Source organism: Enhydra lutris, unplaced genomic scaffold, assembly GCF_002288905.1.
Source record: "Enhydra lutris kenyoni isolate GAN:26980312 unplaced genomic scaffold, ASM228890v2 scaffoldscaffold8, whole genome shotgun sequence".
NCBI lineage: Eukaryota > Metazoa > Chordata > Mammalia > Carnivora > Mustelidae > Enhydra > Enhydra lutris.
This window is the reverse complement of record NW_019154092.1, coordinates 91,780-114,210: the sequence shown is the minus strand read 5'-3', so window position 1 is coordinate 114,210 and position 22,431 is coordinate 91,780. Positions and strand designations below refer to the sequence as shown.

The 22,431-nt window shown below is 47.9% G+C and overlaps 1 pseudogene and 1 gene segment (V, D, J or C); both read right to left on the bottom strand.

Moving 5' to 3' along the window:
• Positions 1-18,641: 18,641 nt before the first annotated feature.
• Positions 18,642-19,113, bottom strand: LOC111142553 (annotated as a pseudogene).
• A 791-nt stretch (positions 19,114-19,904) lies between these two features.
• Positions 19,905-22,431, bottom strand: part of LOC111142666 — a 26,240-nt gene continuing 23,713 nt past the window's right edge. Inside the window, 1 exon segment of the V gene segment in view lies at positions 19,905-20,005. Within this exon segment, the coding sequence occupies positions 19,905-20,005 (101 nt within the window).

Here is a 22,431-nt window from a genome sequence, read left to right as displayed (position 1 = left end):
TCTATTTTACATTTCTTGAGGAATCTCCACACTGTTCTCCAAAGTGGCTGCACCAACTTGCATTCCCACCAACAGTGTAAGAGGGTTCCCCTTTCTCCACATCCTCTCCAACACACGTTGTTTCCTGTCTTGCTAATTTTGGCCATTCTAACTGGTGTCAGGTGGTATCTCAATGTGGTTTTAATTTGAATCTCCCTGATGGCTCGTGATGATGAACACTTTTTCATGTGTCTGATAGCCATTTGTATGTCTTCATTGGAGAAGTGTCTGTTCATGTTTCTGCACATTTTTTTATATGATTGTCTGATTTCTGTATGTTGAGTTTGAGGAGTTCTTTATAGATCCTGGAGATCAACCTTTTTGTCTGTACTGTCATTTGCAAATATCTTCTCCCATTCCGTGGGTTGCCTCTGTTTTGTTGACTGTTTCCTTTGCTGTGCAGAAGCTTTTGATCTTGATGAAGTCCCAAAAGTTCATTTTCGCTTTTGTTTCCTTTGCCTTTGGAGACATATCTTGAAAGAAGTTGCTGTGGTTGATATCGAAGAGGTTCCTGCCTATGTTCTAACTCTAGGATTTTGATGGATTCCTGTCTCACGTGGAGGTCTTTTATCCATTTTGAGTTTATCTTTGTGTTCAGTGTAAGAGAATGGTCGAGTTTCATTCTTCTACATATAGCTAGACAGACCCATTCTTTTTTTTTTTTTTTAAGATTTTATTTATTTAGTTGACAGAGAGAGAGAGAGAGAGATCACAAGTAGGCAGAGAGGCAGTCAGAGAGAGGAGGAAGCAGGCTCACTGCTGAGCAGAGAGCCCAATGTGGGGCTCCATCCCAGGACCCTGAGATCATGACCTGAGCCGAAGGCAGAGGCTTAACCCACTGAGCCACCCAGGCGCCCCTAGACAGACCCATTCTTAGGAGATATTCCTAGCTGCCTAGCCTAGACTGAGCTCCAGGGATTCTGTGGGAACACAGGGTGCTGCTTCACCTCAGTCTCAGTCCCAAGGGCCCATAGGCCTGACAGGGGAATGGAGTCTGTGATGTAATGGAACTCCCCACCCCTTTTCTCTTGGCAGGGTTAGTCCTGGGGAGCCAGTGATCAAAATCCTTCTGGTATTAGCCCATGAGCCCCTTATGTTGCAGGAAGATCATGAGTATCCTGCCCACTACGGGTAGCTGAGTTCACAATCAGGTCCAGCCTTTTCCTAGATCTGTGGGGCCAGAGGTGTGTGAGCATGGGTTTAGTATCTCTGCATAGAGACAGGATGCTGAAGAGGACAGGGTTCAAGCTTTGGTAGAGGTGTCCCAATTCTGCTCCCCAGGGCCCAGGTTGGCAGGTTTACCCACACAGGTTACTTTTGTTCATTTGCTGAAAACATCTGCTGGTTATGCAAATCAGCCAGGTTTCAGGGGCAGCTGCTGTGGATCTTTGTGTTTTCAGAGAAGGACTCAGCACCAAGGGGCATACAGCAGAGGGGAGCAACATCTGTAGACCCAACCACTGGCCCATGATATTCTCCTTCAATTGTTTGTCCCTTATATGGGGATGATATCTCTACCCCAGACCATGTCCTGCCTCGGTTCTTGGTTAGGTCTGGCCATAGCAGTACTCAGGGATGAGGTTAGGCTGAATATTATGAACCTGTTCTATGGTGAAATGAGAAGGCAAAGATTGGGGTAGATCCTAACCCAAGCACAGCTCCTGAGAGTCAGACCCCATTAAAATGTCACCCTTACCAAGGGCATATACTCTATTCTAGGAGTCCCTGCTGTTCTGTAAGATTCTGTCCTTGATGTGAGCTCCTGGGGCAGTACAGAGATGCTGTGCCTCAGTGTTCCCAGTGTGCTGACAGGCTCATATAGAACACTTCTGGGAAGAATGCTGGATGGTGTCTGTGTTTTGCCATAGGCTGGTGAAATACAGTTGTAGTGCCTGTGCCGGAAGAGTAAGAAAATCCAGAAAAGTCAAATCTAAGAGACCTGGAGCCAGTGGGATTTGGAAATCACTGTGAAGTAAGATTCTCTAAGAAACGGACACCTTTCCTTCAGGTGATAGGTCCTAATATTAGTCCCTGCATGTTAGAGCCTCTGATGCCCAGACCCTCCCCTTGTCCAGGTGGCTTTCCCAGGTGACTTCTGTTGACTCTGGTGGCTGTTCACACTGGCTGCCGGAGTTACAAGGGTTTTCTCGATCCATGTTTAGATTTAGAATCCACTGATTAAGACGTGCTTCCCTGACCCATGCAGTGCTGACCAGAAGGGAAAAAATCCTCTCCACTCTGTGGCCTGTGCCACCCATAGACCAGACATGACAGGCTCAGATGAGTCATGAAGAATTCTATTAGAGACTGGAGAGGAAGGCCCTCCTGACGCATCCCCATTGATGCCTCTAGGGTGGTGGAGATCATGCAGGTGATCGCGGGGCTTGGCAATGGAGCACACAGAACTCAGGGGCTGGTTCTCCCTGATGCAGCTGTGCATGCAGCAGCGATAGGTGGCAATGGCAGCTCAATCCCCAAAGAGACAAGAGAACATCCCCTAAAGAACGTGTATTCTCAACCACTTTGTCTTGCACATTCTCCCTCATGTGTTGACCCAAAGGAGACAGAGTCTGCTCTCCATCTTGGGTGTGAGGCCCAATAATAGACACACTGGTGTGCAGACCCAGGTGGGAGACTAGACTCCTTTCTATGTGTGCATTGTCACCTACATTTAATTGGAAGTCAGAAGCTTGCTTTCTTCAGGTCCCTGGCAGTCAGGCTTGACCATGTGGTCCAGTGTGGACCCTGGATGTAAGGTAATTGGTGGATATTCTCACGAAGCTTGCTCTCATGAGGAAGGAAGCTATGGGATTCAGGAGCACCTTTCCTGAGGAACATGGGGTAGGAGTTGGAGCTGAGCACTCGCTGGGGTGCATCATCAAGAGTTGAAGCAAAACCAACATTGTAGGGTTAAGAAGAGGGAACACTAGCCAGACTGTGGGTGCTCATGCAATTGGTGAGCTCCCGGAAAACAACAATCTTCTTACCTTGGACTTCTCTTTGTGAGGAATGTAAGCTCCACTCTTCACATCTAGGCTATTCCTCAGTGTGTTCTTGCAACGGCAAGCCTTCCTGGAGGAATGGGGACCAAGGCATCAGTGGTGAGTTCTGTGCTGGAGAACATGGATCAGAGATGAGACAGAACTGAACAGGCAGGCTGCTCCATGATCAGCAGTCAGGGCCCATCCTGAAGAGGGAGTCCAGGAGCCGCTCTCAGGTCAGGAAGAAGAAAGAAGTAGTGAGACACGAGTGGGAAAAGCCCAGTCAGTGCCCTTGGGGACCGTTGTAGAGAATCTGAAGGAAGGTGGGGAACCTAAGGTACCTGGGATTCCAAGCCAGTTCAGGGCTCATGTGGACTTCTCTCCTAAGGTGAGCATTCTGGGCACAGAGGGATGTGTCTGGTGTGGTAAGAGGTAATTTCCAGGTAATAAATCAGGTCCTCGGGGAAGCTGCTGGACCCATAGAGGGGCCTCTAGGAGGAAGCTGGTGAGGTGGGTACAAGTTTGACACAAGGTGGGTTCAGACCTGCCCTATTTCACCTTAGGTCACGTGGGAGCTGAGGACAATCAGGGTAGTAGTTGCTATTCTTCCCTTCCTGTCTTATCCAGCTGTAGACACAAGGTGATTAAGGGGCAACATGTACCTCTGGTCCAGTACCCCTGTCTTTGCCCATGTGGATGACCTGTCACTACTTTCCTGAGCAGCAACATGAGGGAGGGGTGCACCTGACAGGGAAGGGAGGGCTGGGAGAGGAGTGTAGGTCCCCGTCTCCTGGAGTGGGAGAGAGAGAAGGCAGAAGCTGGCAGGTGCAAGGCAGCAGGAGTCCTCTGCAGTAGTTGAGGAAGGCTGCTCACACTGGGAAGGGATGTGGGACAACATCAGCCAGAATGGTCTAGGTCCTGAAGGAGACAGCTTATGCTCTCAGTTCTGATAGCTGCCTGTGGGGGCACTGCTGCACTTGGCCACAGTGACCTCCCTGCTGACCAGGGAGGGAGGTGCCAGGCTATTCATTGTCCTGTTGGTGAAGAAGGCTCTGGTGGGAATCTCCAGATTATAATTCTCTAGAGGGACTTTCATGATCCTTTCACCTAAAAAATCCATGGAATGATTGTTTTGACCATAGAGTTTCCCACCAAAGATCCTGTTTCTAATTGATGAGGTCATTAAGTAAAATTTAGATGAAAAATTGTAATGGTACTCTCCATTCATTTGTGAGGAGAAAATGATTTCACTTCTGTGTCTCCCACTTCCAGAAGGTATCCTCCTAACAGAAGCCAGGGTGGAAATGGCAGAAGCTTCTGCTCCTCCTTCTTAATAAATTCCTCATCTGTTCCTTGGACCTCATGCAATTACTCTCAAAATCAATTTCAAAATCACAGGTCAAAGAATCATGGAAAGAAATTGAACTTACAATACAAATCTCTTCAAATTCTGGAAAAGATCTTTCCCCTCAGAGCTACAGTAAGGCCCTAATGTAGCTGGGGCCACCACACAGGGTCACATGGACACGGGTGTCAGTCCATGTAGGTAAGATCATAGCAAAGGGTCAGACTTGCCTGGTGCAGGTGACTTTGGGCAGTGGATGGACAGTGGTGCCAGGAAAAGGTCTCCAGGTGGGCCCCAAGGTGGTGTCTGCTTTTCCTCCTCAGTTTCTGTAAAACCTAATGAAGGGAAGCACCTGGAGCAGCAGGGGCCTGGTCCCCTCCTCAGTAAGTTTTGGGCAGCCCTGCAGGTTGTTGTAAACCTCATCCAGGAAAGGAAGGAGTCACAGAGCTGCTGGGGCCCATCCAGGTGCTTGTATCCAAGGAGAAGGGAAATTCCACAGGGCTGTGCTTTCTGATACAGCTGTCTTCCCTCCAGAGTGACACGTGATTACATCTGGGGCCCACGTGATGTATAATGACACTCCAAATCTGTATTATCTGCTGTGAAGCCTGGCTATAGTTCCCATACAAGAGCCCACCACCTGCCACTCTTCAGTTGAGTTAACACAGATCTGAGATCAGGGAACCTGCTAGTCTCCCATCCTTCAGGGTCCAGGCCAGGACTAGGAAGGACTCATGTTCCAAGCCGGACCAGCAGCTGCTTAGAGGACAGGTGAGAGTGAGAGCCAGACCATGGCAGGATGGTTCATGTCCCATCCCCCATCCTTCTGTGTCACCTGAGTCACTGCCAGCACTCTCAATGTATGTGAAGTAGCACAGCAATGGTCAGCCTAGTCCTGGCTCTCAGTCCTGGTCATGCCTAGGGAGCCATTTACCTATGTTCCATCCTCAGAATCAGCGCTGGATGGTCGCTCATCTCTGTATATATACACCAGCTGGGGGACCAGGCTTGGATTCTGCTGCTGCCAAGAGGCGTGTTCATGTCTGAACTCATGGGCCTGACTAGGGCCACTGACATGGAGGGAGTTTGCCGCAGGTCAGTGGAGGCACAGAGCCTGTAAGAGAGGAGAGGAAGTGGTGTTGGAGGAAGACAGCTGAGTCAGAAGTGACTATCACAGCCCTGTGAAGGGAGGGGGCGATGTGGACATAGTGAGTGCGGGTCCTGACCCCATGGACCCTGACTGGGAGGGATATTGTGTCACTTGTGCCTCCCACTGTGCCTCCCTGTGGGCCTCACACCTCGGTTGCGAGCAGGAGCAGAGGAGGGGTAAATGCACTCAGAGAAGGGTACCCGGAGGAGCAGTACCACAGGCTCACTGGGGAGCTGTCCCACCTGCAGATGCCTGAGCGTCACCCAGTCCGGCTGCAGCTGCATCTGCATCTTGGGGAGCAACCCTTTCCCCATCCCTCAGGACTGTGTGCTCGCTGTGCTTCACAGGGTGGGGGTCTAGGCACCATGGAAAATCTCACTTCTTCTTATCTCCCTAGGTCCAACTCAGCCACCTGGGACATGGGGCTTCATTGACCTGCTCTGGGTAAGGGAGCTTGAATTAAACTCCAGTCCCTGTATGATCTGAAAAGTTGATTCAGAATGGACACTTTCACCAGCCATATGGAGTGTGTGCTGTGGATGGTGATCCCTGGGGCATACTGACTGCATGGCTCTGTGAGCAGAGTCAGAGCCTTATTTCTTTCGGCGCCTCCTGGGAGTGAATCAGGAGTCAATGTGAGGGCACAGGCTGGGATGATTCATGGTGACTGTCACAGGGGGTCCTGGGTGTCTACTGCACAAGTAAGGCTAGTGGCGGTATGTATGGATTTAGGAGATCCCCTAAGAGTCCCTGGTTTATGGTTAAAGTCATGAATGTGCCACAGTTCAATTCAGAATGTCTAATAATAGACCAATGTTCCTGAATGAAGGTTTAGTCCTCCCAACTGGCTGGGATGAGGACTAGCTCAGGTATTTTCCTGAAGAAAGGGGATCAAGGGGTGGATGGTGAAGAAAGTCATTATAGTTGCCTTTCTCTGAATACAGTAATCATATGTTTATGTTTTCTCTACCTGTCTCATCCCATTATCATCTGACATCAGGTGTGCTAATGGTTGGAAACTGTCTATCTCAATGTTAATATGTAGGATATCAAATCATGTGGGACAAAAATAAATATCCTTAGCAGACAAAAGTGTATTTTGTTTCCTCTTATGGGAGAACGAACCTATTTGTGGTTGTCGTGGGATAGTTGTATATTATCAAGTGGAAGAAAGATTATTGATATTCCCTTTATTTGCAGACTGTGGTTTGTGTGGATCTAGTGGATTTCACAAGGGCAAGGTGGAACTTTGGTGGCTTCTTACATCTCAGCATTGAGAGACTGGACTACATTTCATAAAATTGTTTTCTGTCTGTATTACTTGGTAGGGTGCGTGTAAAGAAGGCTTCTTGGGCAAAATGTGTGTGTGTCGGGGGGTAGAATTGAGAGAGCACTCCTTGTGTGTGTCACTCCCGTAGATGAATATCTTCTGGCCACTCTGGAGGAGGAGGCAACTGTCCCAATGTCACTCATTCACCATCAGAACAGATGAGACTCTCCAACTGTCTGTCAGAACGCAGAGCACCTACTGCGTCTGCGTCTTTTCTCCTTGTATAGAAATAGAAGAAAGGATCTCATCTGGTGGAGAGTGGATATGCACCTTGTGGATTTTGGGGAGGTATCCCAGCTTTGTGGATATATACAGTGGCCGCCTCTGTTCCCTGAGGACTGTCTCCAGGATGCTGGCCATGTCAGATTGGGTTCCTGGAAGCAGACTCTGAGACAGGGCAGTGCATGTTTCAAAGCCTGGAAGGAGAAGGAAAATCAGCTTGGGCAAAAGGAGAGCAACCCACAGAGAGTGAGCCATCAGATGAGCCTCCTTCCTTCAGGGAGCTCTCCAGCTGGGACTTTTCAGGATATCTGAGCCAGAGGCAGGGCCCTGGGCCCTGGGCCTCTGGAGATCATTCATAAGAACCTCTCTGAGAAGGGACAGAAACCTGGGGAAGCAGATCTCTGAACTGACCGTACTTTCTAGTGAGGAGCTTTCCTGTGAGTGGCCAGGGGCTCTAGGAAGCAGTGGGTGCCTGTGTGAGCCCAGAAGAGGGGAAGGGGATGAGCTCTCAGTGTCTACTGTACCCGTTTGTTCCACTTTGGTCGATGGGGGTCCTCTTATGTCCCCAGAGCTTCAGGAACTCAGCTGTGCTGGGACAATTTGAAACACAATCCTGATCAGTCGGGAGAGCATTAGCTCATGAGCACCACATGGAAATGATGAGATCATGATCACTGGCCAAATGTCAGAACTTTATATCAGAGCACAGGTGAAGATAGTGTCGTAAACCTGTACCTTTACCTTCTGGTTTCAGGTTCTGGTAAGCAATCCTCTCAGTCAGAATCCCTGAGGCCTTTCCAGGTGATCTCTGCGGCCCCCTAGTGGCCACTCCACACTGGCAGCTGGAAGTGCAGGGAAATCTTTTCTCCAGGTGGAGATTCATGACCCAGTGCTCACATCCTAATTACCCTTGATCCATGCACTACTGGCATGCATCCTCCATGAGAGGATTTGTTCGTTTCTGTGGGGCTCCTGCCAGCCACAAGACCAGGTACGAGGAGTCAGATTGCCCATGACAATAGGAAGAGGCTTATGTGAAGAGGAGGCAGGACCCATCTGAGGTATCAGGCCTCATGTCTCTGGGGTGGTGGTGGTCATGGATGTCGTTTTGGAGATGAACACCAGGAGATACAGGACTCAGGGACTGTCTCACTTGATCTTTCTGCTGTACCACCACATAGTCTGATTTTAGCTCCTGCTCCAAGGACAGAGACAGTAGGACACTCAACCAACAAAATCTTATTCAGACCCAACTTGTTCTTCCATAGGTTTCATCCTGGGAAATCAGTATGAATAAGACACAAGTCTTTCTTGGGTTCCTGCCTTGGGCAGAGCAGCAATGGGGACACAGTTGCTTTGGTGAGACAGCACACCTTCACCAACTGCATCTACCTGCATCTTGTCTTCTATAATCATCGAGAAGCCCCACTATTTCTCATTTATGTCTAGGTCAGCATTGACCTTGTGGCCCAGAGCTAGCCCACAGATGTGTCATTCTTCTGGGGATCTTTCTGGGAAGTTCTGTCTGTGAATGAAAGAAACTGACTAGTCAGTTTCTTTTATGAATGCTTTTATGAATTTCTTTTATGAATGCTCTTTCTCTTGTCCCCATGAGTGATAGCTGGAGCTGCAGCAGCCATCCTAAGGTCTGTTGTCAACAACAAGACAAAGCAAAGTCTCCATGGTCACAATGGTGGGAGACACAGTGAGAGGATTTGGGATCTCAGAGAATTGGCTGTACCTGGAGAACCACCATCTGACTTCAGACTTACTTTTGTCTGCCAGAAAATAGCTGCTTGAATGTTCATGCTTCCAACTGATATGGGTGTACATTGCATTAAAAATTCTGGTCCCGTGGGGATAATAACTAATACAAATCAATCAGTTATTTAAATGATAGGAGAACCTGGACAGTGTTGGGAGTGTGCAGAGAATGAAATGACATCAGACAAAATGACCGGCATGTCATGTGTGGGGAGAGGCTGGAGGAAGCTTCTCTGCAGAGGGGACTGTGTGGCTGCTGTCAGGATGGGAAAAGGGGACAAGAACAGAAGTGTGCTTGGAGTCTGTCCCTGTGGGGAAGAGTCTGGTTTGTGAGAGGATGCGGGGACAGTGAGGACCTTAGGTGTCTGTGATTCTATGCTAGTTGAGTTCCAAGGCGATATTTTCCCATAGGTTATAAAATCTTGGGCAGGTGTGTGTGATGTGTTAGAATTCTCATGTTATATGTTTCCCAGGAAGATGAGTCACTGGAGGAGCCCTGTGTGAGCCTCCCTGCAAACTGAGTGGGAAGTAGGAGCCTGTTTGTAGCTGACAGTGACCTTGGCTTCTCTGTGGCACATCTGTGTGTGTGTGTGACACATGACATCCAATTCCTTTCACACACTCCTTTCTATCATATACTGATACACACACATATATATGAATATAGTTGTGAGTGCATGTGCACATATATACTGATTGTGTCTGCTGTATATTTGTTGGAGATGTATTTGTGTGCATATATGCCCATATGTATGATATATACACATATGTTTTCTGGAGATTTTGAACTCTGGATTGGGTGCCAGAGTTGTAGTTTTGGGAATCTTTGCATTTTCAGGAGACAGGCAGTTCCATTTTATCACCAATGGTAAGGTGTGTGTTGTTACTGTAATGAATGGCAAGACCAAGTTAGTAATCAGACTCATTTTGACAGAGCACAGTGGTTTCAATCAAAGACTTTGTTCCTAGAACTGAAATAGATGGGCACCTTACCATTTTTTTTTTTTTTTGCACATGTATTTTTAGAAAGCTCCAATGGGCACATACTTTAGCTTGCTACTGAAACTTAACAGAGACTGTAGGTTCCTAATTCACCACTAAGTAACTATGTGACTGAGCTGCCTGCACAAACTGTGTTATCAGATCAACCATGCCATGGAATTGGGCATTCACAGCAGCTCTCCATCATCAAACAGAAGAGGCAAATTTGAGGTCAGGCTTCCCCAGGTGCTGAAGGCACAGGCGAGATGCATGAGGACAAGGCCTGAGGGCCATGTCACCAACCCATACTGCATTGTCTTTGCTCTGTCTGGCACAATTATGACCCAGTGGGGACAATCCTATGAATAGCGGATCCAGAGCAAAATCCGTGGTTGGTTTAAGAGGTTCCTGTATGATGTGCAGCCAACTGTGCTAGTTAATAGTCGTAGTCCTGCAGCCCTCATCTGGGACACCCCTGCAGAAAGGGAAGTGTAATTTCCAGTTGAGGTCCTCTCTGTGTTAGGACTCCTGTCAGTGTCCTGGGTAACAATGTGTATCTGACCTTCAGAATAAGGACCCTGCAATCTGAGGAGATAGGTTGGATCATCCTGACAGCCTCTGAGGCCTGAAACCTTGACCTCTGCTGACCCCCAGGCCTGGTGTCCCCTTGAGTCTCTCCATGGGCAGCCCCAGCCTCTGTCCTGCTGCTCCTGATGCAGTTCTGTTGCCCCCTGCTAGTGGAGGAGAACTCAGACCAGGAGCTTCCCTCCTGCAGGTCACCCCAGAGCACCTGTCACCTGAGAAGGGGTGTGGACCAGAGTTTCCAGGCTCCCACAGCCCTGCCCAGACCTGCACAGAAGGTCAGAAACATGGTGCAGGAGGTAGGACAGGTGCGATTCCTGTACTTGTCCCATGGTTGAAATGCACTGGACAGCTTGCTGTCTTCTGTCAGAAAGGAGAGTGCAGGGTTCAGTGTAGTGCATTTGGAAAGGGTCAGTGTCCAGACAATCCTGTGTGATGTCCCACGACCACCAGGTTCCTGTGTATGTAGGAATCAGGACCGATGCTTCCTGCATCTCTATCTGTGTAGCTGGGTTTTACAATCCCTGGGTGATGTTTTTGGTGCTAAATTCAGTTGAGCAGGCAGATCTTTATCTTACTCTTTAGGAATCCTGTATTTACTGCTATTATTGTCGTTCCAGGCCTCATCTCCTGGAGCTCAGTGTGGGAGGACCTGTAAAGTAGCCTAATCTGTGGTTTTGTGGAACTGGGAATCTGCTAATTCTGACTTGGATCCATTTGCTGATAATGCAGCTCACAGGGCAGATGAAAACTTTTCCTTGGATCCCACAGAGGAAGACAGGAGACTCCATCTCCCCGGTCAGCTGGCTTAGATCACATGGCGTCTCTCTAATTAGTAAGACTCTTACAATCTTATGTATCATCGGATGTAAACAAAACAAAACAAAACAAAACAAAACAAAACAAAACAGTGTTTCTTACTTGAGTGTAAGCTTCTGAATTCACAGCCACTGAAGCTAATGCCTAGGGATACTAGCTTCCCAGGAAAAGAGAAGTGGGAGTGAGTCCAGGAGTGGAGTTCAGGTGTGCTGGATTCAGACCTTGGGCTCTGTGGGACAGAGCTTGACCAGTGCAGGCAGGAGGCTGAGGCCAGGCCTGGCTGCAGGGTTTGCATCCCAGGACTCACTGCCATACCCAAACTGGCTGGTCTCTAAAGGAGCCCCCTCAACCTGGGCATGGGGAGAGTCAGTGGGGTCATGTCCCAGGTTAGGGCTGGAGAATCTGTGGGGATGGTGGAGGCCATTTGGATGTGCTGCGGCCTGGTCTGGGGCCTGCTGGCTCTGCTCTGTATTATTGCTTTCTCTTCTTTCCCTGAGTAGTTGGGAATAATGAGGTCTCATGGACACACTACTAGGGACAGCTGATTAGTGTACGGGACCATCGGTTGTGCAGCTTCAGGAGCCTGTGGGACTCATTCTGGAGGGGCCCACCCCTGCAGCATCCCCTGGGCTGAGCTCAAGGCCAGGGTCATGGGGCTGAGCTTGTGTCAGTGCTTGGGGGCAGGACCTGGGTGTGTGAGGAGGGGGAAATAGTGAGCAGGGGGCATCTTGTAAGGGTCCAGGCCATAGTCAGGACCTCAGATTTCTACCTAGTTGGTCTGCTGCTTAGCCTGGCTGCCCCAAACCTCTCTCATGCCCTTCCTGGTGCCCATGAGAATGCTCCTTTTCAGGCTGCTGGAGAGAATCTCTGCTTCTGTGTGGGCTTCACAGATCTGGTTCATGTGGAGAGGTGCTCACCTCTGGGCTCCATAGGGGAACTCTTGTCACTGTGTGTTTGAAAATCTTAAAGGCTTGAGTGAGAAGGGACATGTGAGGATATTTCTGTTAGTTTTTCTCATGCAATATGCTCTATGAATATTTCTTCCTTTCTTTTGTGTGTAAAATACATAACAGAAAATATTCCATCTTCATTATTTTTCCAGCTCAATTCATCTTCCTAGAGTTTGTATCTGCTCCCTGAGAATGTTTCATGTCCCACATTGTGGAGCAGAATTGGTGGGAATTGTTCTGAAAGTTTCCCTACATTTTAGTGTCATTTCATATACTGTGGGGTTCTTTTTTTTTGTTGTTGTTGTTGTTAAGAATTGTATTTATTAATTTATTTGTCAGAGAGAGAGCGAGTGAGCACTAGACCACATGAAATTCCCTGTGCCCACCCTGCTGGCCACCTGTCCTTGGCTCCCTCTGTGGTGTTTCAGTAGCCTGGCCGTGGGGCAGGACAGGGCCCTCTGAGTGTTGCAGACAACAGTTGAAACAGGGAGGGTGGTCCTGTGGCCTCATTACCTTTCTCATCTTCTTGCCCAGTGTAAATGTACAATGTACATATTCTTGCACAATGTAAAAACAACTGCGAGGTCAGTGAAGTATGTTAAGAAGAATCATATGATCTGACTTCATTCTGTTCTCTTTGAGGATGAAGGGGAAAAGTTTCAAGAGGTGTTCAAGACAAATGTCTAGAAAGAGATGAATTTAACCAAACATTATAGTTGGTTCAATGGGAGTCTGTGAAAAGTGAGGAGCCTGACATGCTTCCCATGTCATTAGACTGTGGAACTTTCTCAGATCATTTGTTCATCATTCTGTCATTGAGGTGATGGAGGATTCTGTTGCAAGGGAGAGTTCCCCCACTGTGCAGGGACAGACCCAATTAAGGATGGTTTGCAGTGAGTGAATTTAGTGCAGTTGGGGTGGGATGGGGAGGCATGAAGAGGACCTGTGCTAGAGACAGAGGCAAACTCTACTGGAGACAGATGAGAGACAATGAGATAGAATTTTTCATCAGTGTCTACCATATTGTGTCCTCAAGAAGAAATGGTAGTAATAATCAGGTGGATAATGTGACATGTCTGGGGACAATGGTCAGCTTTCTTGTCCATCCAATCTTGGTCTTATTCAGTGGGCTCCATAGCAAAGGGCCATGTTGTAAGGTGGGTGTTTATTTATCAGATGGTTGTTTTTTCATGGGCTAGTCACTTTGGATTTAAGTTTTATTACAACTCACATCTCCCGGAGTTTGGCGTGGGAGGATTTTGAACTCCCCTGTCTGTGGTTTGAATTGGGAATCAGCTAATTCAGACTTGGATATAATTGCACATGATAAAGCTTAAAGAGCATCTGAAAACTCCCCATTGTATGCCCACGGACGGAGACAGGAGACTCCAACACCAAGATTAACTCATTGAGACCCCACTGTGTTTGCCTAATTAATTAAACTCATCAATATTTTGTGTCATTTAATTTGAAAACAAGTGTTTCTCACACCAGTATAAGCTTCCTTAATTCACAGCAGGTAAAGTGATTGCCCAGAGGGGCTACTTTTCCAGGAAAACAGAAGCACGTGGGAGGAAGGGAGTATGACTGCCCGATCTGGTTGTGGAGCGTGCGTCCTGGGTACCTCTGACTCCTCCTGACAGGGAATCAATGTAGCGGGCACTGTCTGGAGTGTTTCATAATGACTTCCATAGTGCACTTGTGTGTCTACAACACAACTGGGGTAAACAGAGGCATATGGACTCAGGAGATCCCCTAGAATACCTGGGACTGTGATGAGAGTCATCAATTCAGCACAATCCAATTCAGCAGGTCTGATGATGGACCCATCTTCCAGAGTGAAAGTTTGGTCATGGGGGGCATCATGAGTAGATCCGGTATTTGCTGAGAGAAGGGGGATATGGAGTGGGCAATGAAGAAGGTAATACTAGACTCCAAATTGACGACAGGGTAGTGGTAGAAATGAATAGGATAAAAGTTATAAAGGTTTCTTCCTTATGTTGACATGAATAGATTTGGTTACATTTTAATCATATGTTTCTGTTCTACCCCCCTGTTTCATCCCTTTATCATCTAACATCACAGATGCTAACGATAGTTAGCTTTACATCTCATTATTGAAGTTATAGATTATCAAATCGCTAGGACAAACATAAAGATCACTAGCAGACAATGATATAATTTTACCCTCTTGTGGGAAAAGGGTGAGCATGTTTGTAAATGTTCATCCAATATTTTATCATGTTAGGTGGAGATTCTCTTTATTTGGAGACTGTGGTGTGTGGGAATGTGGGTGGATTTTCTGTGGATGAGGGAGCATCTGTGCTGTCTTAAGTGTCACTATTGACAGGCTGAGCTGTATTTCACAGAATTGTTGTCTCCGTGTATCTGGATGGGTATAAAGAGAGATTCTTGCCCGGATTTGGAGGGTAGAAGTGAGGAAGAGCCCATTCTGTGTCTAACTCTCATGGTGGTTTTGTTCTTTCCGGCCACTTTGTAGACAGTGGCAACTGCCCCATTATCCCCATTTACCATCAAGAAGGATGTGACTGTGCAACTATCTGTCAGAACTCAGAACACCTAGTGTGTCTGGATATTTTTTCAATGTATAAAAATATAAGGAACAAACTGATCTGTCTGGAGATTAGACAAGTACGTTGGTGATTTGGGTGAGAAAGCCCAGCTTTGTGGGTACACAGTGGTCTCCTCAGGTCCCTGAGAACCCTGTCAGGGATGTTTACCCTCCACCATTGTTTCCTGGAAGCAGCCTCTGAGGAGAAGTGCATGTGCAGGAAATCTGGAAGGAGTTGGGGAGCTCAGCTCGGGTAGAAGGAGAAGGGGCCTGCAGTGAGATATCAGGTGCAGCCTCCTTCCTGCGGGGAGACCTCAAACTGGAACCATCCAGGGCATCTGAATCTGAGGCAGGGCCTCGGGGTGTTGGCCTGAGGTGATCATTTACCTGAATCTCTCTGAGAAGGGTCATAACTTGGGAAGGCAGATTTCTGAAGCAAAAGCACTTCCCAGTGAGGAACCCCCCTGTGAGCTGTCAGGGTTCCAGGCAGTAGTGGGTGGGTGTGTGAGCCAGAGGAGGGGATGTGGGTGACCCCTATGTCTACTGTGCCCATCCTCTCCACTCAGGTGGCTCCCACTGATGGCTTCAGGGTTTTAGGAGCCCAGCTTCTCTAGGAAATTTGGACTCTACTCCGGGTCCGTTGTGTGACGAGTGGCCCATAGCACAAGGAAAATGCAGAGATCATGAGCACTGGACAAAAGGCTCCCTCTGACTTTCCTCCACTGACGCCCTCTGGCCCACATGCACACACAGGCCCAGAGAGCAGGGTAGCCTGTGCAGTCAGGTAAATGGTCTCCTGACCCAGTGGGTGCAGGACTGCCTGAGAGCAGAGTGGGGGAGGAGCTCTGGAGACCTCAGACCTGGGTGCCTGGGCCAGACCTGCTCAGTGCTTTTCCATGGTCCTTTTGGGGCTGGAGGAGAGTGCAACGCAGTCGGGGACGTGGATTTTGTTTCACTTCCCCACCTGCCTGTGTCACTGTGAGCATTACCACTGCTATCATAGGACTGACAATAGTAGTCAGCCTCAACCTCATCTCGAGTCCCTCTGATGGTCAGGGTGGCCATGTTTCCTGATTTAGAGGCTGAGAACGAGTCAGAGATCCCTGAGGGTCGCTCATTATTTTTATTAATCACAAGCACAGGAGCTTGTCTTGGCTTCTGCTGGTATCAATATGTATATCTTTTTCCCACTACATCTCCAGAGCAGGTGATTGTAGCCGTCTGTCCCTGGGTCACGGACAGAGAGGGCAACTCGGTCAGCCCACTGGAGGCCACGGAACCTGAAAAGACAGGAGAGGAGGGGTTGGTGTGAGGTCCAGGGACTCATTCCCAGGGACCCAATATAGAGTCAGTGTTGGTGCTGAGCTCAGAGATTGTGGCAGGCCCAGCTCAGGTCCCATGAAGTCTGAGCTCGTGTGCTGGGCTTGGGGGCACACCTGTGCAGGGAGTGATGATGCGGAGCAGGAAATGGGTCCAGGCCATGGTGGAGATGCCCAGAGCTCTGCCTCCAGAGACATCACAGCAGGGCAGGCTCACCCAGGCTTCTCTTATTCCCTCTAGGACCATGGGGCAGTGATTGCTAGTATTTATGCAAATATATTTCCTCCATGCTTTCTGACTGGATTACTCACTTGTGAGGTAAGAATGCTGACTGAGGAGGAAGCCAGGAGCCCCTTGCTTCCTTCATGGAGCTTTCTGGTGAGAAAATCAAACTTGGTTTCCAAGGTCTGGCTTCAATAGTGAAATTCCTGGGATCTGACCCTATGACTCTGTCTAAAACCTCTGTGCCTGAGGTCTATGCTGGTCTGACTCAGGGCCTTGCAGTGTCCTGGCCATGGGGTTAGCTGGCCCTCTAAGCATGCAGACAACCCCTGATTCAGGATCGGTGCTCCTGTAGCCTCATTACCCACCTCTTCCTGCCTCAGATCTCCTGTCTGACCCCCACTGCGCTCTGGTCCCTGCTTGGCATGTCATCACATTGGCAAACTCTCTCATTCCGAGGTTTGTGCATCCCTTTCTACCTGGGAGTTGACTTGTTAACCAACCAGCAGCTGTTGGAGAGTCCTCACAATGTCTCATGTATTGACCCAGGCTATTTTCATCCCTCTGACAGCCCTCATCCCACAAGAGAGCACCATAATTTTTTTCATCATTGTTTTCATATAAACATGTAAAGGGCATGACAAATCTTTGGAAGCTTCCCAGTTGTTATGTGGGTCCCCAAGGTCACAGGTTCCCACCTGGCATGGGATTACTGCCATTTACTAATTGGCAGTTAGTAACTGGCACTAATGGAATCAATTCACCCCTTTAATCAATGCTTTGTAGTTGTCACTCCCTCATTGATTGTTTACCATCTCAGCACAAGAGGGATTACTCTTTATCGGCCTTCCTTTTCCATTCCCTCTCATTGTTTTCACTCTTTGTCCATCTGTCTGTCTGTCCATGCCTACTGGGTTATTTTCTTCCAAGTCCTCAACACCAGAAGGCCCCAGGTGGGTCCTTTGGAGGTGGGATGATTCACCGTATGTGTTTGGATATTATTTCCCTACCATCCTCTGGACTACAATGCATGTGGTGAGGAAAACCCCACTAGAGGGACTTGTGGGAGTCCTTTTTTGGGACACAATCTCTGCAAACCCTTGGTAGAAAACAATCCTTTACTGGAGTGAGTAAGAGGAGCCTGTGATTCCCTGTGACTCAACCTACCATGTACTTGAAAGGAGTCACTGCAAGTCTGAGACCTGTTGTACACCTCTCCTCCTGCTCCTCATTTAACCTTGCCTGCTCTGTCTCTAGAGAAGTAGTCGCCTTCTCTCCTCCTACCCTCGTGGAAGTTTCTAGGCTATGGGCAGCTCCTGGATTTTCCATCTCAGGGCTGCATCACTTCCTACGGGGGGACCAGACCAGAGTTTCGAGGATCCAGCATCACATTTCCTCCCAACTCTGCTCAGGTCTATGCCCAGGGACCAGGGTTACCTTGATTAATACAGATGCTCAACGTTAACACAGAAGCATGGGTGTGTGTGAAAGATGCTGCTTTTCAGATACCAGAAAACCTATGGAGGCAATCAACACGTCAAGTAAGCTGGACCCCTTCCATTATATGCATTTGAGATGGATACTCACAGCATTGAGAACCTGGGGAGTCAATATATTTATCACTTTGGTGCACTGTCTTCACCATGCCTCGCTGTCTTACCAGTTGTTGTGTTCCTTGGCAGAACCTGGAAAAGTTCTGTAGGCAGCATGAGGACACATTCTTGGCACCAAAAATTGAGAATTGGGTACCGATGGAGAGACCCAAGCCATGCTCCATGTTGGTCCTGGCAGAGACATCCTAACATGTATTCTGCTTTCTTAGTAGACCCCAGCTCTGCACCCACCATGGGCTTAAGACTCTGTGGCATACCTCCCTCATGGACCAAATGTTTCCTTTTGAACATTCAACACTGGCAAGCATCCTATTATGCTTCATGATGAAATTATAGTGATGATATTCACTCAATGAACCTCCTTGGTAAGCTGCAGAACTTGGAGATCTCTGTCCATTCTCTGAGCAGAGACCTGTTATGGATGCACGGGGTCTGATGGTGCATGGGGTCATCTCAGACCAGCTACTCTCTCAAGGTCATTTTCCTGTCTGGGCTGATCTGGTCTTTCCCAGCAGTATGGCAAATTAAAGAGCATATTCTGTTGTCAAAAAGACCTAAGTTCGTCCCTGTGTCTGTCTCTTTGTAATGGTGTCTTGGGATTTTGTGCAGGATGACAGGATTTCCAGGGAGAGTCAAATGTCTCAAGACCCTGGAAAGGGGTGTGCAGCAGCTCCGCCGAGTCCCCATGGGGAAGAGAAGAGACAGAGTGGGAGGTTTTAGCCTCATTTTCCTTTGTGTGTATCACTGTGGCTTAACCATATTGACCATCGATTGTGTGGCTCTCACCACAGTAATACTCAGCCTCATCCTCAGACTGGATGTTGGAGATGGTTAAATAGTGGTCAACCCCAGAGCTGGATCCTGAGAAGTTACTGGGGATACCGTCCCCCTTGCTGTGGCTTCCGTCACTATTAACCTTCATCAAATACCGAGGGGCCTTCCATGGTTCCTGTTGATACCAGCGAACATAGTAATTGCTGTGCTCCCTGATCAGGGTGCAGGTGAACTGACTGAGGCTGCCAGGGAGGCAGATGCAGATGGAGGCTGAGTCAGCACAGGCAGAGCACAGAAACCTGGAAACACAAAACACAAGAATGATGCTGAATGAACTGGACACTGGACAGTGTTCCCTGGGTACTGTACTTAGAGGGAAATGTCAAAGAGGCAGAACCCTGACCTGTAGAGATAATAAAGGACAGGAGGTAGAAGGAAACTTAGTCCATGGTGGAGAGGAACTTCGTAGAACTCTTCTCTTAGGCTGTGCTCCTGGGACTGAGTTCTTCAAACTCCCATCTTTTTTTTTTTTTTTAAGTTATGAAAAGCTTTATTCTATGCCATGCATTAGAAGTCTGAGTGACCGGCCAGGGCTGCCTCCAAAGAGCGACCACCTTTGGTCTTACAGGCTAGTTTTTATAGGGCACTGTAAGGGCCTGGTTGGCCAGAGGGAGCCATTTTGTTGCAGTGAACTTAGATTGACCCTATGCAGTGAACTTAGATTGACCCTGCCCCTCCCAGAGGAACTTACTTGCAAAGCCTAGATACAAGGGCAAGTCAGGCCAGGTGAAGACATCCAATCAGAGGGGTGCGCATATATTTACTGAGGTGAGATCCCATTGGCCACCTGTGTGTGGGCGGGGTTCAACCACCCCTATAAAGGTTAGTCTGCGAGGCTGAGGCTGGGGAGGAGTAGAAGAGTTGTTGGAGAAGTAGAAGGGTCAGGGGAGGAGTAGAAGAGTCATCAGAGGAGTAGAAGAATCGAGGGAGGAGTAGAAGAGTCGTCGGAGGAGTAGAAGAGTCGTCAGAGAAGTAGAAGAGTCATCGGAGGAGTAGGAGAGTCGTCAGAGCCATCAGAGCCATCAGAGCTCTTGTAAGAGCTTTAAGAGCCATCAGAGCTCTTGTAAGAGCTGTAAGAGCCGTCAGAATTATCAGAGCTGTCAGAGCCGTTAGAGCTGCCAGCGGCCCCGCTGCCACGAGCTGCGACCTCGCCGGAGCAGCCCCTGTCTGGGGAGCGGCCTCACCAGAGCAGCCCCTGTTCGGGGAGTGGCCCTGTCTGGGGAGCAGCCTCGTCCAGAGCGGCCACATTGGGAGTGGCCTTGCTGGGGTCGTCATCGTCACCTTTTCGTAAGAGGCAGCCCTGACCGGTCAGTTTGATTCTTGATGCTTGGTGCGAAATAAAGCTTTGCTTGACCTTCACTTTGTATTAGTTTCGTTCCTTTGATCACGGACCCCAGCAGGCACAACCTCAGACCTCTACGTATGTGGCTTTGGCTGATTGGATGTCTTTTACTTGTCTGGCCTTATTTTAGGTGTTTGTTTTAGCAACAGTTACCCGGAACTGGTATCACTAACTGCTGAGGCATTTATTAAACAACAAAAAGACTACCTAGGCAACATGGTAACAACAAAACGGCTACCTAGGCAACGAAATGGCTATCTAGGCAACATGGAGTCACTCTGGCTAAGCAGGCCCAGGCAGGCTCGAGGGATTTAGCAGGTTTTAATGTGGAATTGGCCCCAACAGAAGGGAGATCCTGATATAGATAGGGGGCATCTGCTTCAGGAGGAATTTAAAAGGATTGTGATTGAGGACTTTAACAGAGATACGGGTCAACAGGATAGGATTTCGGACAGGGAACTGAGGGGAGATGAACCACAAGGTTCACTGTTATTCCTGATTTAAAGTTGAGCAGTTTGGGTAAGGAAGATGTATGTGCAATTCTGGTTTAAAGTTGAGCAGTTTGTGTAAGGAAGATGTATGTGCAATTCTGGGTCAGTCTTTCCAGCGCTCTCTTCATCAGGGTGAGGTGTGGCCCAACGGACAGTTACAAGTCGCAAGTAAGGAGCTGATTTCCTTAACCTGAAGTTTGGGAACTCCCTGAATGAGTTCCTAGAGGTCCATGATCTCAGTTTCAAACTCCCATCTTATCCTCTGTTTTTGCAGCTCAAGGATGGAGGGGCATCAAATGCAAATCTACTTTCCATTCTTCAATTGTTCTGTGTGAGCTCTTGTTTGAGCTCACACAGGGCTTAAGAGCCCCATTCTGGTAATTTCCTGAGGTCAGAAGTAGGATCAGGTGTGGGTTCCTAAAGTAGAGAGTTGATTTTACACAAGAATCATCAATGGGAGCACCAGACATACCCTTTGCACTTCAGCACAACCCGGGAGCTTTGGACATACTGGGGTCTGAAAACAAGACCCACAGTGCTCCCCTGGGTGCCCTGGGATGAATGTCACCCTATGTGTATTGCTAGTTTAACAAAATGACTACTTCTGAGGCCTCAGTAGGTGCTAAACTTTTGTGAGTGTGTACAGGTTTCACTGAATGAGACACAATGAAAACCAAGGCACAGTTTTCCTCCAGTCTTTTAAATGAAGAATCTAACATTGAGAGATTACATGATTTTCTCATTTCTCATTTGCCATGACAGTGATGAGTAAGTCAAGTTTCCAATCCAGGAGATGTCCCAGAGCCTGCCCTTCCAGTCCCCTCCCTGCACCGACCCCTCACCATGCTCCCTCTCCCCTCATCCCAAGGCTACTGAGACCTTCTTGTCATCACCCTCTCTCCTTTATTCCAGTCTATGTCCTCCCAGGTTCTGTTCTGAAGAGTGCTCAGATGTTCATGGTGTTGCTATCTGTGTTTCCCAAGGAAAAACAGCCTGCTGGCTGTGAGTCTATACTGGAGGGACAGTTACCCTAAGGAAATCTTATGCTTTTAACCTGCTTTGTCTATGGCTCCTACAAGGCATGAAAACCTGTGTACCATCAAATGTGGGTAGTCCCAATAGAAAAGTGTTGTCATTCTAGGGGACCCAGCAGATTTCAAAGACATAGCATAAGAAATAAGGTAAAAAATGTTTTTATATGTAATTCATATTGATGTGATAATATTTTCAAGATATTGATCTAAACAAAGTGTACTATGAAAACAAGTTCTGCTCATTGCTTCTCTTTTTTAAAATGTGGGTACTAGAAAATTTTAAATTCTGAATGTGGTTGGAATTTTATTTCTGTTGGATGGGCTGCTCTGCAAAGTCCCACTAGCAGTCACTTGCTTTTGAAAAAGGAGACGGAACCTTCTTGAGCATTAAGAAGAGTCCATGTCTTAGCCTGAAAACACAAAAGTCCATAGGTTGGTGATGAAGACCAGGGATTCCAGGGTCAGCAGACCTTGGTTTGCTGCTGGTTTGGCCACTTTTTAGCTTTGACCTCAGGCAAGGTAACACATGCTACCTGCCTCAGCTTCTGCTTCTGTAAATTGGGGTGATAATCAGAATGCTTTTTTTGTAGAGTATTCATGATTAAACAATTTAATAAATGGGAAGTGCTTGGATCGTGGTTCATATGTGGTAAGCACATATAAATCTTTACTCCTCCTGCTCCTTTTAGTATCCTTTATCCTTAAACATGATGTAAAGAAAAGTCACTGGAGTTTAGAGGATGGAGGGAAATTATGGAAACCTAACAAATCTTGGGTTTGGACCATTGAATATGGGCAAAATTTCCTGGCAACACTAAAATTCTCTCTCTCTCTCTCTTT